At 49.9% G+C, this 21,946-nt stretch overlaps 1 protein-coding gene across 2 annotated transcripts in view; it reads left to right on the top strand.

The window, feature by feature from the left end:
• The window catches only part of TMEM198 (transmembrane protein 198), a 394,279-nt gene that overhangs the window by 280,412 nt on the left and 91,921 nt on the right, over nucleotides 1-21,946 (top strand). For both annotated transcript variants that reach the window (XM_069616944.1, XM_069616945.1), the window contains exon 3: nucleotides 11,880-12,455. In XM_069616944.1, the coding sequence (XP_069473045.1) occupies nucleotides 11,880-12,455 (576 nt within the window). The remainder of the gene's footprint in view (nucleotides 1-11,879; nucleotides 12,456-21,946) is intronic.

A 21,946-nucleotide genomic window follows, 5' to 3' on the forward strand; every position in this document is an offset into this window, starting at 1 on the left:
GCAAATCCAAGGTCACGGGGGCCCGGAAGTTCCGGAAAACTAGACATCCGTCGACAAACTCTGAAGACCACTCAAAGTCATGATAACACCGTTCGATCGGAGGTGGAGGAAATCACAAGGTGAGCATTGACTCGGGGTCCAGGCACTGGAGGTCCTGGGCCCACGAGGTGCCATAACTGGACGCCGCGTTGGCGCTACGGCTGGCCCGCCGGACTACAGGGCGGGCGAAAGTTTGTTAAAAAGTTAACTGTTTGGTTGAGTTAGCCCACACACAAGGCCCAAGTTAATGGTTGGTGGGCTGGAGTGGGGGCTCATTGTTCCAGAATTTTATCTCGGACACTTGTACCGAGGTTCTGACGGGGCCGATCTATATTGATTTTGAGAATTGGGATTCCCCAACACATGAAAATCCCGGGGCTGGGGTTAGAGTCCTTGGTGGTTCGTTGACCAACCCCAACGTATGTTGGGGAAAGTGGACGAACGCCTTATATTTCAGGGGAAGGGTGGGAGGGGGGAGGAAACAGGGAGGGGGGATTGGTATAGGGGGGAGGGGGGAAGAATGGTCAACAGGGCAGACAGAGGGGTAAAGGGGGAAAGTCAGTTCAAGTCACAGAAACTTGCTTGGCGGCGGGCTCTGAAATTCAGATACTATGAGGGGTCCAAAGTGCACTACCGAAAAGACGATAATGATTGAAGGGAAGATAGGCACGTTGAATGTCAAGGGCCTTAACTCTCAAAATAAGAGGTCCCTTACGAGCAATATGTTCCGCAAACAACATCTAACAGTCCTATTCCTACAGGAAACACATTATAAACGAGGGAGAGAGTCCAGAATCAAAGGGAAGGATATTGGCTGCAACTACTGGGCATCACACGCGACCTCGAAGAAGGAGGGGGTGGGCATTCTCCTGGGAAGGGCACTCCAACTCACAGGGGTAGAAACCAAGAGAGGATTTGGAGGTCGATTTTTAGGTGTCAAAGGGTTTTGCGAGAGACAGCGCGTCACTCTCGCCACCGTATACGCACCCAACTCGGGTCAGGTAGAGTTCCTCACGCGGATCTTCAGTGTCATGGACGAGTGGGCAGAGGGGGCCATGATACTTGGCGGGGACTTCAATCTCATAGCTGACCCCCAACTGGACTGGTGGTACGCCAGGGGAGGGACACCCAAGGGGATCACTAAGGACAACCTGGCCTTGCAAACCCTCCTGAGGGATCACTACTGGGTAGACACCTGGCGCAAAGCATACCCGGGCCAAGCCGGTTACACCTTCTTCTCTCCCCCACACTGCACCTACACTAGAATCGACCTCCTGCTGACCTCAGAGGAGGGGGACGGGGTGGTAACCCAACCAAGGGTCGAGGCCATAACGTGGTCGGACCATGAATTGCTCGTGGCTAACTGGTCACTGCCCATCGCCCCGAGATCATCCCGATGGCGGCGCAATGACACGCTCCTTAGGGACCCCGTATTCCGTGACTTTATGAAACAAGAAATGCTGGCCTACTTTGAGACAAACGACACCGGGGAGACTGACATGTCCATGGTATGGGAAGCGGGGAAAGCCACTCTTAGAGGTCTCCTCATAGCAGAGGGCTCGAGGCGCAAAAGGGAGAGGGGCCTGATCGAGAGCAAACTCCGTGCGGAGTTGAAGGTCTTGCGGACCAGATTGGGCGCCCCGGGGGTTGACCGGGATGCACTCCTGGACGAGATGCAGGGCAAAAGACAGGAGCTCCATACGGTTCTCATAGGGGAGGTTGTCAAAAAAATGCGGTACACCAAACAGAGATACTATGAACGGGGCGACAGGGTAGGCACTCTATTGGCACAAAGGTCACGGGGGTGCAGAGTGGAAAGAGGGATTGCCCAGCTTGGTGATGAGGGAGGCAGAATTCATGGGGACCGGCAGAAAATAACGGAATGTTTTGCTGACTACTACAGCAAACTTTATTCCAGGCAAGTGGGCGAATCACAGGAGGATATCTCCTCCTACCTGGCAGAACATCCCCTCCCCAAGCTGACCGACGAAGACTTAGAGGCCCTTGAGGGGGAAATCTCAGAAGAAGAGGTGGAGGGAGCCATCAAAAGACTGAAGGCCGGAAAGGCACCAGGCCGAGACGGCTATACAGCAGATTTTTACAAACAGACCCAATCGATCCTAGTGAAACCCCTGGCTAAACTGTTCAACCAGATTAGGAGTCGAGACACAATCCCACCGACATTCCTGCAGGCCCTCATCACCGTCATACCCAAACCCGGCAAGGACCAGACGGACTGTGGGTCTTACAGACCCATCTCACTTCTTAATTTGGACGCCAAGATTTTCGCTAGAATCTTGGCTTCCAGACTGGAAAACTCCCTCCCACGCCTGATACACCCAGACCAGGCGGGATTCATCCTTAACAGACAGGGTTCCGATAATTTAAGGAAAACACTCCACATACTTGCCACAACTGAGGCCAGAAACGAGGGCACACTCCTATTGGCTCTCGACGCGGAGAAGGCCTTTGACAGGGTCAGTTGGGCCTTCATGAGGGAGGTTCTCACATCTATGGGGATGGGCCCAAGGTGGTTGGGATGGATATCTGCGCTTTACTCCTCCCCCTCGGCCAGAGTGGTGGCAAACGGAACGGAATCAAGAGAATTCCCCCTTGAACGTGGTACGAGGCAGGGATGCCCCCTATCCCCGTTAATCTATGCATTAGTAATGGAACCATGGGCAATCTCGGTCCGCAACGATATGGCCATCAGGGGAATACAGATGGGGGACATGCATTGCAAAATTTGCCTCTTCGCAGATGACGCCCTGCTTTATGTCACCAGACCGTCCCAAACAATCCCCCGGTTGCTACAGGGCCTCACACAATATGGGGAGCTATCGGGGTATAAAGTCAACCTGGACAAATCGGTGGCATTCATTGGTGGGAATCTATCGGACCCGGGGATGGCCTTTGTGGAGGGACTCCCCTTTAAACGGAGTGAGGAGGGGTTCCGGTATCTGGGAGTCCAAATCACGCGCGACCTTGAAGACCTGTATACGGCCAACTCCCCCCCCCTCTGGTCAGCAATCAGGAGAGACATAGAAAGGTGGGCGGGAGTGGGTCTCTCGTGGATGGCACGCCTCAATCTCATAAAAATGGTGATTCTCCCAAAATTCCTGTTTCTCTTCCAGATGCTCCCGGTGCAGGTCCCTAGGGCCTTCTTTGAAGAAACAAAACGAGTCCTTCTTAATTTCCTCTGGCAGGGTAAAAAACACAGAATCTCGTATGAGGTATTGACCAGGGCTAAGGAGGACGGGGGGGTGGGTTACCCCGACCTGGGGACATACTACAGGGCATCCCAGTTGAGGATTCTGGTTGATCACTTCTCACCGGAAACAAAAAAACAGTGGGTAGCCATGGATAATAGGCCCCTTGCACCTGTCACAATAGAGGAATGGCTCTGGGTCCCAAGGAATAAGATCCCCAGAACCGTCCTGAACCATCCGATTCTGAAAGTACTGTGGTCCCTATGGAGAGAGGGAGGCTACTACAGATGGCTCACAACATGGCCCTCCCCCTTAAGCTGCATTTGGGCCCCTCCTTTCCTGGCCAAAATAGCAGAACCAGCAGCATACCAGACATGGTTCGAGGCAGGCCTTAGCAGGACTGGCCATATGTGGGTGGGGGGCTCTTTCCTACCCCTGAGTGACCTTGAGGAGGCCCTGGGAATAGGCACGCTTTCCCCTTTCCGTTATCTTCAGCTCAAAGGTGTCCTCACTGAGCCATCTTGGGGCGATACCCTCAGGAGGGATCTCACAGACTTTGAAAAGCTTCTCCTAACCGCGAGGGGCTCCAAGGGGATAATATCCCGCCTCTATAAGCTCTTTCTGTTCTCTGTCCCCAGAGACCCGCCGCCAGCACGCACACAATGGGGTAGGGACCTAGGTGAGGAAATCGATGACGAAAGATGGACGGAGATGTGTAGACGGGCTAATCGATCCACGGCCTCCCTCCAGTATCGCCATCAGGCCCTCAAGATACTACACTGATGGCACTATCCCCCGCAGAGGATAGCTAGGATGAGGCCAGGATATGACCCACACTGCTGGAAATGCAGGACAGAAAGAGGAGACTACCTTCACATGTGGTGGGGATGCCCAGTGGTCCAAAACTATTGGGACAAGGTACGGGCCTGGATCAAGGGGGTGGATGGGGTTGAGCGATCTTCCATTCCCTTGGCTCCTCCTCTTCGGAATTGACATTGGGGAAGGCCAAGAGGGCACTCAAGACCATATGCTTCAGGTTATGCTGGTAGCAGCCAGATGTTGCCTGGCACAGAAATGGAAACATCCGGAAATGCCAGGGGAAAAAACCTGGGTAACCAAGGTACGGGCCATCTACGACATGGAGTTCCTCACACACCTGCTTGATGAGTCCAAATCCAGCATCGAGGAAATCTGGCTCCCCTTTTTTGACAAATACGGCCGAGCGGTCTAATGCTTAGTGGTGGTGCCGAGGGACCCCCCCCCCCAAGGACACGGGGCCATGGCCCGCAGACCCGATTGTGAACTTTACCCAGTTGGTCCACACGACTTCGACGTGCCAAGCGCACAGTGCATTGACACTTCTGTTTTCTAAAGAGCCCGTTAAGCAAGCAATTAACCAACCTATGAACATTTGAACTGAAGGGGGGTGGAGGGAGGGAAAGGGAGGGAGGGAGGAGGGGTGTGTTGCGATTGGTTCTTTCTTGTTAACTCACATCAGCAAATGTAATGTAATTTCGTAATGCACAACTGAAACTTAATAAAATTGATTTTCAAAAAAAAAAAGGGAGCTTGTATTTGTATTTATTTTATTTGTAGCGCGCGCCAGGTCCAGGGGCATCCGGGCGCGAAAAACTTGGAAGGCATATTTACATAGATTCCACAAATATACAAAAATAAACATTAGAGCGTAAATTTACATAGTAAAGTACAGAGGTGATCACAATGGGAAGTTATCATATGAACATAATTTGGGCAAGACAAGGTTTAGAGGAGGCAGAAACTCAAGGTGATTGCTATAGGCAGAAGGCAACATTAGATTTGAATGAAAAGCCAGGATTTGGTTTTCAGTTTGAATGAATTGAATGAAGGCTCAGGTCCTAATAGTGGACGGAAGAGTGTTCCAAATCTTAGTGGCCAAAACAGGGAAACTTACACCCCTGGCTTTTTGGAGTTTAAATCTTGGCAAAGATAGGCTGTGTATCTGGGCAGTCCTTTGGGGTCGAGAGGAAGTGTACAGAGAAAGGCGGTTGGAGAGGTAGAGGGGGGCCTGGTTTGTCAAGCATTTGTGGGTGAGGGCAAGTGTTTTCAGCGCAATTCTCTGTTTGACAGGGAGCCAATGCAGGTTGGTCCTGATATCGGATATGTGTTGGTTTCTTGGAATATTTAGAGCTGCTCTAATGGCGTTATTCTGGGTAATTTCCAGTTTGTTAAGGTTGGCCTGGCTGGTCCCCAGATGGAGGGCACTGCAGTAGTCAATCTTAGACATGATGAGCGTTCTTGCGAGAGTGATGCTGTTGGGGGTGGTCAGAAAAGGTCTGCAGGCCACAATGAGGTTGCAGGTATATGCCGACGCTGATCTGACGGCATTAGTTTGTCTTGTCAGGGACAGAGTGGAGTCAGGGTAGATGCCCAAGGTTTTAGTATCCTTGGACACTTTAATGACATTGCCATCAATGATGCAGGACTGATACAAGTGAGCCGTTGAGAGGAGCCCAAGATGAGGAGCTCTGTCTTATCATCATTGAGACAAAGTTTGTGTTGGGCCATCCAAGCCTGGATTACCAAATATACTTAATTCAATGCCTTGGTATCCGCAATGTGATCACCTGTGATGGGGATGAGTATCTGGGTGACATCAGCATAATTAGTGTAGGAGACACGCAGATAATCAAGAACATCAAAGAGTGGCTTGGTGAATACATTGTTAAGTGTAGGTGACACACACAAGCCTTGAGGGACCCACATTGGATAGGGGCTGGGTCAGCGGCTGCTGAGGGGGAGAAACCCTCATGTGTCTGTTACTGGGAAAGGAGCTGATCCACGCAGTGGCTGAATCGGAGAAGTAGGTGGCAGAGCGGAGGTGCTGGCACAGGATTTTGTGATTGACCAGATCGAAGGCCGCAGACAGGTCTAGGAGTAGTAGCAAGGCTAATTTCCCATTATCTTTCAGGACTTCGATTTGAGTTTTCAAATCTATCAGAGCCTTTTCGGTCCCATGCCTGGGACGGAAGCCGGATTGTCTTAGCCCAAGGAGGTTGTTAAGTTCCAAGTAGTCTTGAATCTTCACGTAGGCCGCACAATCAAGTATTTTGAGCATGAACGGGACAGTTATGATGGGCCTGTAATTAGTTGGTATACTCGGGTCTAAGGAATGTTTTTTTTAGCAGTGGGATCACCCAGGTATCCTTGAGATTGTCAGGAACAATACCTGTTTTAAAGGAGGAGTTGATAAAGCCAGTTATGAAGGGGGCAAGGTCATGAACCGATTCCTTGATGATGGAGGCAGGGCAGGAATCACCTTGGCAATTAGACGGTTTAATTCTGTTGATGATGATTTCCACTTCGGCAATGGTAAGTGGAGAGAAGGCAAACGGTTTGATCTTAGGTGATACCAAGGAAGGAGTCGTGATAGGAGTGGGCGTGGGTTGACGATTATCCTGCTTCAACCCATTTTGTTTATCTTTAATTTTAGATTGGAGGGAAGCGATTTTATTCAGTAGCGCTGTCTGGATATTAGGGAACCAATTGCTATCTTTAATACAGGTGTCAGGGGGAGTGGCAGGAGATTCCAGTTACTGTAAGATCTTGAATAGTTCTCTGGTGTTCGAGTCGGCTTGCATGACGCGGGTGTTAAAGGACTCTTTTTTGGCATGGTAGATGGCTTCTTTATAGTTAAGGGTGGCTAGGATAAGGCCATCCTTGTGAGCATCTGACTGATGGCTTCTCCAGCGGTTTTCGGCGCAACGTTTAATTTTACGGAGCACTCTTAGCTGTGGTGTAAACCAGGAGTTGAGGTGCACATACTGTTTAGGCTTTCTCAGTTTAATGGGGGCAATAGAGTTTAAAGCTGAGAGCATCGCTTGGTTGTAAGTGTCAGCAAGGATAGTGGGATCAGAGCAGGAGTATTTGACCTTGTTAAGGGAGGGGGGTAAAAGAGGGAGTCGTTTTTCTCTAGTTATGTCCCTTTTTTTTCTTGTAGGGATGGCAGGACCCATAGTAGGTGGAGGGCGTGAGGCTGCTTCAATCGTAAAGGTAATGATGTAGTGGTCAGGCCATAGGCAAGGTATATTAGATATTACATTGATGTTGCAATTGGTATCGGCTAGCCAGTCAAGTGTCCTTGCCTTGATGTGGGTAGGTTCTAGGATGAGCTGAGTGAATCCGAGGTCGGTTAGAGTATTAGCAAGTTCAATGGCGGTAGGGTCATTGAGGTCACGGAGTCCCAAGTTAAGGTCTCCTAGGAGACTGAATTGCGAGTTAGTTTTAGATTTATCAAGTACTAAGGTAGAGATGTCATCCGCAAAGGAGGAAGCTGGGCCGGGTGGTCTGTAGATGAGATGTAAGGTGGCAGTTGGGCCTGATGAAGGCTGACAGTTCTTCCAAAGCACGTGAACAATGTAGGTATTAGACCAAGAAGAGAGCTGGGCGATAACAGTGGCCTGCTACTGAAAGAGCAGAGAACTGGGCTAGTGCTTGCTGGGTGTGATTCAGACATTGAATGTATGGATGCCCAGAGATTAACTTTGTGGAAGGGATGAGAAGAGTACAAATACCTGGAGGACTGCTCCGAGATATACACACCCAGTATCCATAAAATATACAAGGGATGAGTGTGTGCCGCTACTACAACCGGGGGGCAGCAGATACCTAGGGAAGAGGTTCATTATAAAACATATAGGTTATCACAATTTACATACTTTTCCCTGGAGACCAGATGAGCTACTAAATAGCTTACAATCGAAAGAGGCGACAAGGGAAAAGCACTTATAAAGGAAAGTGCTCAGCGACTATCAAAAGAAGGCGAGAAACGTGGGGGAGTTTGCACGATTACCTGAAAATGAGACCCTAATGTATCACACCGAGAGACGCGCCAATGTGGAGCGAAATGGGGAGAAAAATAAGAGCTAAGCCCATAGAGTTGAAAGTGCAACGAGAAAAGGGAATTGGAGGAGTAGGAGGGGTGGTGAGTATCCCGGGTAATAGGCATCTTCAAAAATCCAAATCCCTTCAAAATGATTCTAATCCGAAACAATCCCGGAGTTGGACCCGCATTCAGCTAAGAAATGGGTTAATTACCTTAAGAAAACAAGCACAGAAGGCAGTAGCTTGTTGATATAAATAGACTTGGCAAAATGGGTCCCCATCAGGGGTGTTGCTAGGCCTGGAAAAGACCCGGGGCTACGCTGATGTCAGAACTGTCAGGACTGGGGGCTAGCTAGCCTTTTGGTTGTAACTCCTAAGATTCTATCCGGGGCTACCACCAAAAGATCGGGGGCTATAGCCCCCTTAGCCCCCCCCCCCTAGCAACGCCTCTGGTCCCCATAAAATAGGATAAAGGCGTATCCCCAAAAATCCTGGCAGACAGGGCACAGGGCATGGAGTGCATAATGAAAGTATGGGTTTAGAGTGGTTTTACACAACTGGCAGTGGTGCTCCCCACCCCCCAGACCCGCCCGATTACACGCGGCAGGATTAAAGGTAGACTCCAAATGCTGCAGATACACAGCGGAAAATCATGGCATTGGCCACGAGCTGGCCAGAAAAAAAAGTATTCTGCATTTGGTTGTGAAACAAGGTAGACTTACTGGAGTCATAAAACCTGAAGGTCTAAAGAGGTTAGTAATTAATACCCACTTCCTCGGGTGTAGCAGCACTAAAATACTCATGTGAGGAGATGGAAAGCCACGCTGTGAGGTGGGCGGATATGCTACCAGCCGGAGGAGAATGATCGTGAATGGGGGTGATATTAGTACTCCCTAGTCAAGACATTGGGTCTCTATTGATTTTTAAGGTGCTCCTTGTGAAGCGCAGTCACTTCGTGGCGCCAACATGCCTCCACGTACAGTCTGCTGCTATGGGACAGTGTGGATGGCCCTGAAGTTATTCAAGATGGAGAAGAGGTTGAACAAGAATGAGATAGGGCAGGGGGCTGCAGAAGGGAGGGGAGAAGGCCGAGTCAGCATCAACAGGCTGGATGCAGGATAAGTACAGAACTCAACAAAGACCAGTCCCTGCCCATGAGATGGGGCAGAGAGCTGCAGAAGGGAGGGGAGAAGGCCGAGTCAGCATCAACAGGCTGGATGCAGGATAAGTACAGAACTCAACAGAGACCAGTCCATGCCCATGAGATGGGGCCGGCAGATGGAGAAGGAAGGGAAGAAGGCCGAGTCAGCATCAACAGGCTGGAGGCAGGATAAGTACAGAACTCAACAGAGACCAGTCCCTGCCCATGAGATGGGGCAGAGAGCTGCAGAAGGGAGGGGAGAAGGCCGAGTCAGCATCAACAGGCTGGATACAAGCTAAGAACAGAACTCAACAAAGACCAGTCACTGCCCATGAGATGGGGCGGGCAGCTGCAGAAGGGAGGGGAGAAGGCTGAGTCAGCATCAACAGGCCGAATGCAGGATAAATACAGAACTCAACAGAGACCAGTCCCTGCCCATGAGATGGGGCCGGCAGCTGGAGAAGGGAGGGAAGAAGGCTGAGTGAGCATCAACAGGTTGGATGCAGGATAAGTACAGAACTCAACAGAGACCACTCCCTGCCCATGAGATGGGGCGGGCAGCTGGAGAAGGGAGGGAAGAAGGCTGAGTCAGCATCAACAGGCTGGATGCAGGATAAGTACAGAACTCAACAGAGACCACTCCCTGCCCATGAGATGGGGCCGGCAGCTGCAGAAGGGAGGGGAGAAGGCTTAGTCAGCATCAACAGGCTGGATGCAGGATAAGAACAGAACTCAACAGAGACCAGTCCTTGCCCATGAGATGGGGCAGGCAGCTGGAGAAGGGAGGGGAGAAGGCTGAGTCAGCATCAACAGGCTGAATGCAAGCTAAGATCAGAACTCAACAGAGACCAGTCACTGCCCATGAGATGGGGCCGGCAGCTGGAGAAGGAAGGGGAGAAGGCCGAGTCAGCATCAACATGCTGGATGCAGGATAAGAACAGAACTCAACAGAGACCACTCCCTGTCCATGAGATGGGGCCGGCAGCTGGAGAAGGGAGGGAAAAAGGCCGAGTCAGCATCAACAGGCTGGATGCAGGATAAGTACAGAACTCAACAGAGACCACTCCCTGCCCATGAGATGGGGCCGGCAGCTGCAGAAGGGAGGGGAGAAGGCCGAGTCAGCATCAACAGGCTGAATGCAAGATAAGTACAGAACTCAACAGAGACCAGTCCATGCCCATGAGATGGGGCGGGCAGCTGGAGAAGGGAGGGAAGAAGGCTGAGTCAGCATCAACAGGCTGGATGCAAGCTAAGAACAGAACTCAACAGAGACTGCAGCTGCCGGCCCCATGAAATGGGGCCGGCAGCTGCAGAAGGCAGGGGAGAAGGCCGAGTCAGCATCAACAGGCTGAATGCAGGATAAATACAGAACTCAACAGAGACCAGTCACTGCCCATGAGTTGGGGCGGGCAGCTGGAGAAGGGAGGGAAGAAGGCCGAGTCAGCATCAACAGGCTGGATGCAGGATAAGAACAGAACTCAACAGAGACCAGTCCCTCCCCATGAGATGGGGCCGGCAGCTGGAGAAGGGAGGGGAGAAGGCCGAGTCAGCATCAACAGGCTGGATGCAGGATAAGAACAGAACTCAACAGAGACCAGTCCCTCCCCATGAGATGGGGCCGGCAGCTGGAGAAGGGAGGGGAGAAGGCCGAGTCAGCATCAACAGGCTGGATGCAGGATAAGAACAGAACTCAACAGAGACCAGTCCCTCCCCATGAGATGGGGCCGGCAGCTGGAGAAGGGAGGGGAGAAGGCTGAGTCAGCATCAACAGGCTGGATGCAAGATAACAACAGAACTCAACAGAGACCACTGCCTGCCCATGAGATGGGGTGGAGCTGTTTACTTCCTTTGCTTCATTTATTTAAATCATGTTTCTTGAAACAACACCACAAGTTCTCATTCCTATGTCAATGTATACAAATGTATCAATGGTAGTTATTTACCAATTGGTAAACATGACAACACCGAAGAACGCTTAATTAGCTCAATGAAAGACTTTGCTCAAAGAGCCACCAGCTTCTTTTGTCAGGTTTCTCGTACTTAACATGCAGATGCTGATTATTTTCACAGACGGTTTTATTTCTCAGTATCAAATTCTTGTTTTTCAGGAATTCGCACTCAATGCGATGAATTAACTTAAGGGACCTTCATCATGTGCACAGCATCACAGTCATCACACTCAGCCTTGCCAACCTTAGGAGAACAATGCTGAGTGCCTGAAAGTGGCATACCACTGAGATGTGTTTCACCTGATGAAAGGCTCTCAGTCCGAAACATGTAGCACCTGAACCAGGTCCTCAGTGATGTCTTATGCATTCACCTGGACAATAATTCATTGATGTTTGAACATTAAGAATAGTATGCGTCATTTGAAACTAATCAGTGTCTCGAGGTGAGATGGCAAACACATGTTCAAAACAGAATTATAGGGAACCGCCAGCATTGTTAAGAAACTGTGAGAATCCTGGCTAGAGTCCATGTTTAGGCAAAGTAAATGCAATGTGCAACTCTGTTGCAAGGTGTCATTCCATTGCACTTATGTCAGAGGCAAAGAGCGTGCAAGGTAAAGTGATACATCAATGACGTTGTCCATAACCCAAAGTCTCTCTTCTCTTTCTCTCCCCCAGGTTACCGCTGCTTCAAGGCGGTAATGTTCCTCACGGGCCTCATGTTTGGTTCCATCATCATCTTCATGCTGTGCTACAAGGAGCGCGTGCTGGACACGCAGCTGAGCGTGGAAGCCAGCGTTGGCATTGGCTTGGGCATTGGTATCCTCTGCGGACTGGTCACCATGCTGGTGCGCAGCGTGGGCCTCTTCATGGTGGGCCTCCTGCTGGGACTACTGATCGCCGTGGCCACCTTGGTCATCATGGAGCAGTTCTACCACCCGCCCACCGTCTGGATCCCCATTGGGCTGTTGCTGGGGGTCGGCATGCTCTTTGCGGTCTTGACACTGCAGTGGCAGAGGTTCTTCACCACGGTCTCCACAGCAGTTTTTGGCAGTGCCATCATGACCGTGACAGTGGATTATTTTATCGAGCTCTTCCTCCTGGTCCAGTATGTCTATGACCGCATGAAGGTGGCACCACCGCAGACGATCTGCTGGTACAGCTGGGTCATCCTGGGCATCTGGCCGGTCCTCAGCATCCTGGGTGTGCTGGTCCAATGGAAGGTCACGGCTGAAGGATACTCCCACACTGAAGGTAATGGCCATAGTCTGGGATTGCTCTGGGATGGCGGGCGGTGAATGATGGTCAAGGCTACGATTGAATGAGATTATTATTGGGGATAGTCCAATACTGGCGATAATGACTAATGATTGGAATCCATTTACAGAAAGCCATACCCTGAAGGTTAGGTCAGGGTATGGAGTGAGATTGTCAAAAGGAGGGTGATAAACACACAACCCCACTGCGCGGCGAGTGTGTATAGTATTTAATGATTGACATTTTGGTGGGAAGGGAGGTACTGTAACACTGATGGCAGGACTTTATATGGTTCTGGGCTAGCCAGGGGCGTCCCTGGCAGTGTGCTAACATTGCCTTGCTATCAGGGCTGTGCCGGCGCTGCCCAGGCACTGCTTAGCCAGATTTTCTCACAATAAAAGTCATAACAAAATGATGAGTAATAATACTGTTCTTTGCCATTAGATGTCCCTATCACCCCAGATTTCGAATCACTTCATGGTTTCCGACATTGAGAGGATGATGAGTGACAATACTGTTCTTTGCCAGTAGATGGCTCTATCACCCTATCTTTAAAATCACATCATCAGTTACAGACATTTGGGATTCGGTTATTTGATGTGTGAGGGGAAGATATGATATGGTGATCACATGGTTTGATTTTTGCAACTTATTATTTTGAAATCCTGTCATCAGAATGAGTTGATCAAAATTAGTTAATACAAAATAATCTTGGATTCCCTTCTAAAGGAGTCAGAGATTGACCCTGCATTGACCTATTTTAATTTGATTTAGTGAAAGCATTTTTAAAGGAAAAGCCAGCGTGTAAGGCATGTGTCATGACTGGTGGAAGAGAGAGAGTGGAGTGTTCTCTGGACAATAGGGAAAGTGGGTATGCTGGACCCACGACGCACCATATGTATCCATAGCGTACTATGGGCAATGAAAAGAATTGGAGGAAAAGATTTAAAATGTTATAGATCAGGGTTCTGCAACCTGTGGCTCTGCAGATGTTTTGGAATATGACTCTCATGATCCCTCACCATTGGCTATGATAATTTAGGATCTTGGGAGAAGTAGTCCAAAACCGTAGGTTTCAGACCCCTGTCACAGATGTTCAAGACCGCCATCTAGTGGTGTGATATGTAACATTTCCAGAAAGTTAAAAAAATCAAATGGCCCTCGTTTTCAATCAGGTCCACTATGAAGTCTAGGGCAGGCCTGGGCTGACCATCGCGAATAATGAAATCCAGTCAGGTTTTCAAAGGCCAACGATATGCAAGCAATGTCAGTTGAAATTCATTAAATGTAATATTTCCACAGTGACGCCCACTTTAAGTCGACATAACATATTCTTAATTCAAAGCTATCCTCAGTTTGCCCACATTCACGTCAGCCCCAGGAGTCAGAGCCGGCGAGAGATGTCAGTGTTTAGACCTCTGGCACTTTTTTCAGTACAGATGCTGTTTAAGTGTCACGATCAGCGATGGCATTAAACATTAGACTGTTTTCCTGCTTGGAATAGAGAGGTCATAAACATATGCAGGCATAAACATGTGTATTTTTTAGAATGTTGTTTTTTTTCAATTTATGTGTCATAAGTAATGCCATATTTGGACTCACCCCGACTGATATGATGAACACGCCATGCTGGGTCCCGTCGAAGGGTATGAGTTGTGGTTAATGTTATGTGATCTTACATAGCGCCCTTGTGGCAATGATGTTGGCCTTGCTTTGCGTGGCTCTTCAAGAAAGAAGAGCAGCGGGTGTTAATCTGGTGGCAGGAAGGCAGTTGCAGAAACCTGTGGTGGTGATGGATGCAGGTCGGAAGGACCCATTGCCTGTGTGCCGATATGAACATTTCTGTTATTTGTGGTTGATACCGACCGGGCAGGTTTGGCGTATGGGCAACCCTCGGATTGTGAAGTGCAAACATTTACAGAATGGTTGTTGATAGAAGATGGATAGGGTCTGAGTTTGTTAGGTCCACTAGACCTGATCGGCCATCGGAAGGAGTGTGGGAGGTGTAAGGATGCAAGATTTCAGTAGCAAGGAGTTAGTTGAGGGCTGAAAGGGGATGAAGGCAGTAGGAGAGTTAGTATGTTGCTTCCTGGCTCTTGGTTGTAGATTTCACTGAGCTTCTGGTGCAAACCAGTGTCAGGCAGCAGGGTAGCCATCAATGATATTGGATTCCCACAGATGGTAGTGAAAAGAGTTTCACAATTACTCGTCCTAACATAGTTCAAGTTTCTGCTATAGAGTCTTCAGTCGGCTGTTATTATCTTTCACTTATTTCAAAGTGGTTGCCGAAAAAGCCAACTCACTAGCTTTTTCCTGAAAGTCAGGTGGTTCACTTGCTGGTGGAGAGGTTTGGGTAGGGTGTTACGCAGTTTTGTGACTGGAACTGAAAAAGAGGTTCCCCCTTGCCATTTCTTGTTGAACTTGGGGACTAGTACTAGTGCAGCAGTCTTAAAGTCTTTGTGGATAGAAGACAGAATTTGTTGAGCTAGACACCCAAGTAGGTCTTGATGGAATGGACATTGATACACCTGGGCCAACTATTGTTCCATGATGAGTGCGAGACAAACTACCTTCCCTGAAAGAGTGTGCATGAGGACAAATTAAGGAGTAATTCAGTTTCCATAATGGATAAAAGCCTCAATTGAGTGGATTCCTGCCACTGTCACTCCTACGCAGACCTACTCCTCTTTTGAATGTCTTGTCTGCCGACTCTCTCTCTCTCCTAGCCATTCCCTTACCGTGGCCACTATCTATCGGCCACCTGGTCAAATTTCCTCCTTCCTCTCTGAGTGGGCTGACCTCTCCTCCTCACTCCTGTCCTCAACCACCCAACTCCTCTTTCTCGGTGACTTCAACATCCACCTCGATGCCTCCTGTCCCCCCACTGGTCTCTTTCGCGAACTCTGCAACTCTCTCTCACTCTCTATTCTCCCGTCTGGGCCTACTCACTCTGCAGGGCACACTCTTGATGCTCTGATCTCTTCTGACCTTCCCCTCTCCCTCCCTCTCTCCACTCCTCTCTCCTGGAGTGATCACTTTCTCCTATCCTCCTACCTCTCCCTCCCTAACCCACAGGCAAAGCCACCCTCTTCACTGCCACCCACCTTCTCGGTCATCCGACCCATGAAGCGCGTGTCAGTTGAGGCTTTCGCTGCTACCTTCTCGCCCCCTTCTCCCCCCTCGGCTGACTCCCACCCTGACACAGCCCTCTCCATGCTCTATTCCTCTATATCTGATACTCTCGATATCCTTGCCCCCGTCATGAGAATCCGCCTGAAGCCCAAAGCCAAATGTAACTCCTGGTATGACTCGGATCTCGTCACCCTAAAACGCAAGTGCAGGGTGGCAGAGAGGAAATGGCGTGCTTCATGTTCATCCTCTGACAAACTGGCCTGCCGCCTGCTCCAAAGGCAATACCGGCTCTCCGTTCTCACCAAGAAGAGAGCCCTTATCCAAGCCCGCATCTCTGAGGCATCTAACAACTCGGCCGAACTCTTTAAAATCTGCAAGGAGCTGGCCAACCCTGCTGCAGTCTCTACCTCTCCTGTCCCCTCCCAGGCCCTTTGCACTGCACTGGCCTCGCACTTCATCTCAAAAACTCAGGACATCCTGTCCTCGCTCTCCTCCTCTCACCTCCCTCCCTCTCTTCCCGGCTCTTCCTCTTGCTCTCTTGCAGCCGCCCCTCCGCCCCCCTTCTCTGCTTTTCCACCTTTTTCTGCTGATGAGGTTTCCAGACAAGTCCGATCTATGAAAGCCTCGTCTAAACAGGTTCACCCCTGTTCCTCCAAAACCATCAAGGACCACATCGACTCCCTGGCTCCTGCCCTGGCTGACTTTTGCAACCACTCATTCGCCTCTGGAGTCTTCCCATCCCCCCTCAAGCACTCCCTTGTGCACCCCCTCCTCAAGAAACCCTCTTCCGACCCCTCCTGCCCGGCCAACTATCGCCCAATCTCCATTACTCCCTTCCTGGGCAAGCTCCTGGAGAAACTGGCCATCTCCCAGCTTAACCTCCATGCTGAATATGTTGGTAATCTTCATGACCATCAATCCGGCTTCAGAGCGGCCAGAAGCACGGAAACTGCTCTCCTGAACATCCGTGAGGACCTGCTCCTGAACCTCGATTCCAACACTCCCTGTGTTCTCATTCTGCTCGATCTCTCCTCTGCCTTTGACACTGTCAACCATGCCATCCTGCTCAACCGTCTCCGTGATAACCTGGGTATCACTGGTCAGGCTCTGGCATGGCTGACCTCTTTCCTTTCCGGTCGACCCTCCCAGGTCCAAATAATAGCGCCATGACTAGCACCAATACCGGTACCACCACTGACTTGGTGGTATGGGGACTTACCGGTCCAGTCCGACCGTGGCGGGACCGATAAAACCCCATTTGTAAAGCCATTCCCCATTCCCATTTGAGCCCCCATAGGGCTCAATGGGAAGGGGGAAGGCGTCAATAACGGTACTGCAATTTGCGGTACCGTTATTGACCCCGGTATCCCTTTGCGTGTCCCGTCCTTAACGCCTGCTAAAACCAGTCATTAAGGGAAGGACGCGCAAAGGGACCTCGGAATAGGGCGCAAAGGGATTACCGGCACCGGTTTCATTACCGGTGCCCGGCATCCCTTGGCGCCCACCTTGTAATGAGGGCCATTATGCCATGATGCCGGGGACACTGATGTGGATGACGACTGTAAAGATTTTCAAGATGCTGAGGCGGTTCAGCACAATGAGACTTTTGTGCAGGGCCATGGACCTCCACAGTGGTTGGGGAAGCACTGGCAGACTTCCCACATGATGGAGAGCCTGTATTTTGGTCACTAACTGGAGATGCATTTACTTAAAGAGTTTCCAGATGTGATGGGTGTTGCCCACATATGATATGTCAATGGACCATGGTGCCTACAAGGGCAAGGCTTTGGTAGGTCCCCCAAATCTTGTGAATATGACTTCATCATTAAATCGTGACGGCTTGGATCCATGCAGTTCACCAGCAAACGTTTGTTCTTCATACTGGCTACTGATAGGCTGGTAACACGATCCCTGGAAAGAATATTGAGTTCTCTCAACTGGACCCAGTGCCCATGGGGAGGAAGGATAGCTCAGGGGCAACGCATTTGTCTTGCAACGCAGCACAACACAGGTTCGAATCCTGATCCTGCGCTAAGAAACCACTCGTTGGTATTAATTGCGTTATAAAAGAACAATTATAATTATAATTATATGGAAAATGATCTCCTGAAGAAGCCAACATGGTCATCATGCGCGGGGTTAGAAGGAGGCCCATTAGTGATGACTCTGTACGAAAGTGTAGCCAGACATGGTGCAAAATGTATTGGGGTGTTGGGGAGGCAGACATGCAACCTTCAGCACTAGTGACCAGAATATGGTTGCCTACTCTATAAGCCAAAGGGATTGTGGACTAAGATTCCATTGGCTTCCTAAGGTAAACTGCAGCCTTTGAGCACAAGGGCACGCTGCACAGGCCCTAACCATTCAGAGGATACACGTGGTTGTGCAGGAGGCAGGGTGGACGTCAAGGTGCAGGAAGCTGAAGGTGGTGCCATGAGAGTCATTGCTGCCGGAAATGCTGTAGGTGTTGCATGCATTACCAGGAATGCCATGATTCAGAGTGGTGCAGGATGGCAATGTGTCTATAATAGCTGCACCCTACTTGGGTCACACGTGGGTGGCGCTGAGCATAGCATCAAGGCAGGGAGTGACACATGGACCAGTGTCCCATCAAGTGAAACCCACATGCAACCAGGCATTACCTTCTTACCAGTCGTAAAAACAAGTGGCGGTCGAGTCGTTGCCGCAGAGATGGCATTGTCAAAGGGCAAGTCAAGGTAGAGGTAGAAGAAATACTCACAGAGGGTGAATATATCGAAAACTGGGTATTGATATACAACCTTTAAACACAGCACCGCTGTCCGAGTGAAATATTAGTAGCAGGCCCATATAACGGAAGACAATGACCCAAGCCCAAACCTTCCATGCACAGGAACAAGAATGAGCTGGTTCATTTGGACCCACCCTTAGCTGGTGGGGGGGGGGAGCACACAACTGCATATTTCACTATTCGACCAAATAGTTGCTTCATACGTCAGTCGGGTCCATGGCCAATGACTTGTTTTATGATTGGCTGAAGTACCCATACAGATAAACACTTTTACCCACAGGTCAGTTTCCAGGCAATGCGGTGCCCAGGGCAGACAACGAAAAATGCACCCGGCCCCCCCATGCGTGTACGTCTCACTTCTATGATGCAAACTTCATAGTGCAAGGTAATGCTCAAGATCAGTGTGCCCCTCTTGGCTCGGGCACAAACATGGCAGCAAGGAGATCCCCCCGCAGCCACAGGCTCAAAGACTTTGGGGCTGGAAAAGCAATCGAATAGGCAGACTTGCCACTCAATCAGGGCCAATCCCCAGCCAGACCCCCTCCTTCACACCCACCAAACATTGCAGTATATCACGCACCTCATCCTCTTGGTAGGATGATGGCCTACAAGTGATGCCAACGGACAACTCAGCCTACCACGCAAATTATCTACATTATATAATGGCATAGCTGGCAGGTTTCCCAGTTCCATGCATGCCACCGCCACCCAGTCCTGAATATTTTTCCATTGCATGCTGGGACTAGTAGTTTATTTGTTTCCTCATTGTAAGGAGTGGCTCGAGGTATCACGCATGGAACTTTGAAGCTGTGTAATGGAGAATACTGCAATCCATTGCATCGGGTATTAGTCATGCCTTTTTTGTAGTGCAGTATCATTTATTGTGGCCTAAGACAAGTGCTGATATTTTTCAGATATTAACAAACCTGAAGCTGGTTGGCACAGATGAATGTAGTGTGCCCTAAATAGATTCCATTGCTGCCTCCAGTGACACATGAAGGCTTGATCTAAAAGCATTTCAGACTCCAGAGCACAGGCCTCACTAACGAGAGCAGTAATGATCAGATAGGGCAGAGTTCCCAAACTTGCCCAGGTCACCACTAGGGTTGGGTGAAACAGACAGATTTCACCTACTGGAAAAATGTTCCAATTCTGGGCAAAATCCATCCACTTCTGCCATTTTGCCCGCAGAGCGAAATTGTCAATGTTGCAGTTTTTCAGGCCAAGATGTGTGTGTTTTCCCGATTTTGCATTTAGGCATGCAAAATGTTAGCCAAATAGGGAGCCACAAAACATGTTGGCCTTCTAATTGCCCACAATTTCACACGGCTAAGGGAAAATCACTCAAAATTAAAATTCCACCAAAAAAGTGAAATCGGCTGAGCCAGCGAAGCAAAATATCAGGAGAATTTTGCCCATTTGGCTTTGCCAGCTGTAACTTTCTCCACCCCTAACTACCACCAAGTATGTAAACTGCAACATATCCAGCCTCAGGTGCAGTATTTGAACCCTAGATCCAGAGCGGCGAGAGTACTGCTAGATTTCACCAGACATGACACTATGGTTCTGAGACCATGGAGCCGGCTCCATTGGAAAAGGTAAGCTACAGAAAAAGAGGCACTTGACTTTAGAAACAAATTCATTATCCAAACCGATGCCTAATGCCCTAAAGTGTCCTGGTCTTTCACTGCAGGTGGTTTGCTTCTTCCCTGCTCCTTCTCCTATTCTCCCGCAAGTCCCTCACTGGTCTCTGCATCCTCTCCCCCTATTCATTCCTCCCGCCTTACTAGCCGTTACTTCTACTCTTCGCTTTCATTTCCTTTCTTCTGCTCTTCTCAATCTTGCATCTCGCATGTACGTGTATCTTTTACTAACCTTTTCATCCCACACTGTTGCTCCCCGTCCACTTCCTCTCTTCTTTCCATCTTCCTTCCCAGTTGCACATACAGCCCGTCTCTCTCTAACCGTCCTGTCTCTTGCACAACCCTCTACATCACGATCACCAAGTTTTCTCTTTCACCCACTACTCTCACACAGCCTGCCACCATGACTCTCCCAGTTTCCCCATCAGCGTTGACTCTCGCTTCCATCTATGCCACTTTCCTGTCCAGTCTCCTTTACAACGCCACCACCTGTGCACTTGTCTCCCCTCTTTATCTCCCAGCCCGCCTTTTAGCCCCTCCTCCACTCTATGCACCTTACTCTTCGATATATATAACACAAGAAACCATCTACAATTCAGGAAACTGCTCAAATCCTGGCTCTTCACTTCATAACTAGAAGACCACCCACAAGAACATACACACTGCTAAAACAACAATGAATGAAGATATCGATCCCAGTTCCCAACAAGCAATCGAATACTAACAGAATCTAAGGAAAATCAGTATCAGTTTTGTTTCTGATCTGTCTTTCTCAGTAGTAACCAATCACTGGTCTCTGGGTCATACTGCCCCCAGCCAATGACTGCCCTCTCCCTAAGCCCCGCCTCTGGCAGCCATCTTCAGATTTGGTAGCACGCAAAGTGGCAGTATGACCAAGTGAAGAGCCGTAGAGGGGCAGGATGGAGGGTTTGCATGTGAATCCATGCCAGACCCATGCTGGAGAACAACAGTTACAGGTAAGTAACGTGTTCCTTCTCCAGCATGAGGTCTGGCATGGATTCACATGCTCATGATTATAAGAATACATAGCAGTACACACATGCACAACCAACGGGAGGTGGAAAAAAGGCTCAACATTAAGCATTACATCAAAACTCAACATTAAGCATTTCTTACCTCCTCACCAGGCTCACCTTAGGCGAACACGTTGCGCTTGGCCGACCCTGGACTCCTCGAATCCCGGTCGACGCAGTAGAATCTCATGAAGGTGTGCGTCGACCTCCACGTAGCAGCCCTGCAGATGTCCAGCAGGGGCACACCAGACAAGAACGCCGTGGTAGCAGCAATAGCTCTGGTCGAATGGGCTCTCGGACGGCCAGGCAACGGTCGGTTAGCCAACCGATGACAGTGCGTGATGCAGCCGGAGAGCCATCTGGAAATGGAAGCCTTCGAGAGAGCCTTCCCTTGGTTCACAGGTCCAAAGTTCACAAAAGGCTGTGATGTCTTCCGAAAACTCTTTGTGCGGTCCACGTAGAACTTCAGCGCTCTAGCCACGTCCAGCGAGTGAAAAGTCCTCTCGGCCGGGGACGAAGGCGACGGGAAGAAAACAGGTAACACCAAGGGCTCGTTGAGGTGGAAGTCCGATGGGACCTTGGGCATAAAACAGGGGTCATCAGCACCACCCTTGTGTTGTGAAAAGTCAAGTATGGAGGCTTGCAGGATAGGGCCTGAATCTCTCCCACTCGCCGTGCAGAGGTGATGGCCACAAGAAACGCAGTCTTCCACGACAGGAATTTCAATGGTGCCGAATGCAGGGGCTCGAATGGCGCCCCCATGAGCCTGGTCAGCACCACGTTGAGTTCCCACGCCGGTGCAGGGGCCTTCACCGGCGGGAACTATCGGAACAGTCTCTTCATAAATTCCTTCACCAGACGATGGGGCTTGTGGTTATGGTGTATCGGGAGATCGCAGCCAGATGTATC

This window comes from Ambystoma mexicanum, chromosome 9 (genome assembly GCF_040938575.1).
Source record: "Ambystoma mexicanum isolate Mex_15411 chromosome 9, UKY_AmexF1_1, whole genome shotgun sequence".
Lineage (NCBI taxonomy): Eukaryota > Metazoa > Chordata > Amphibia > Caudata > Ambystomatidae > Ambystoma > Ambystoma mexicanum.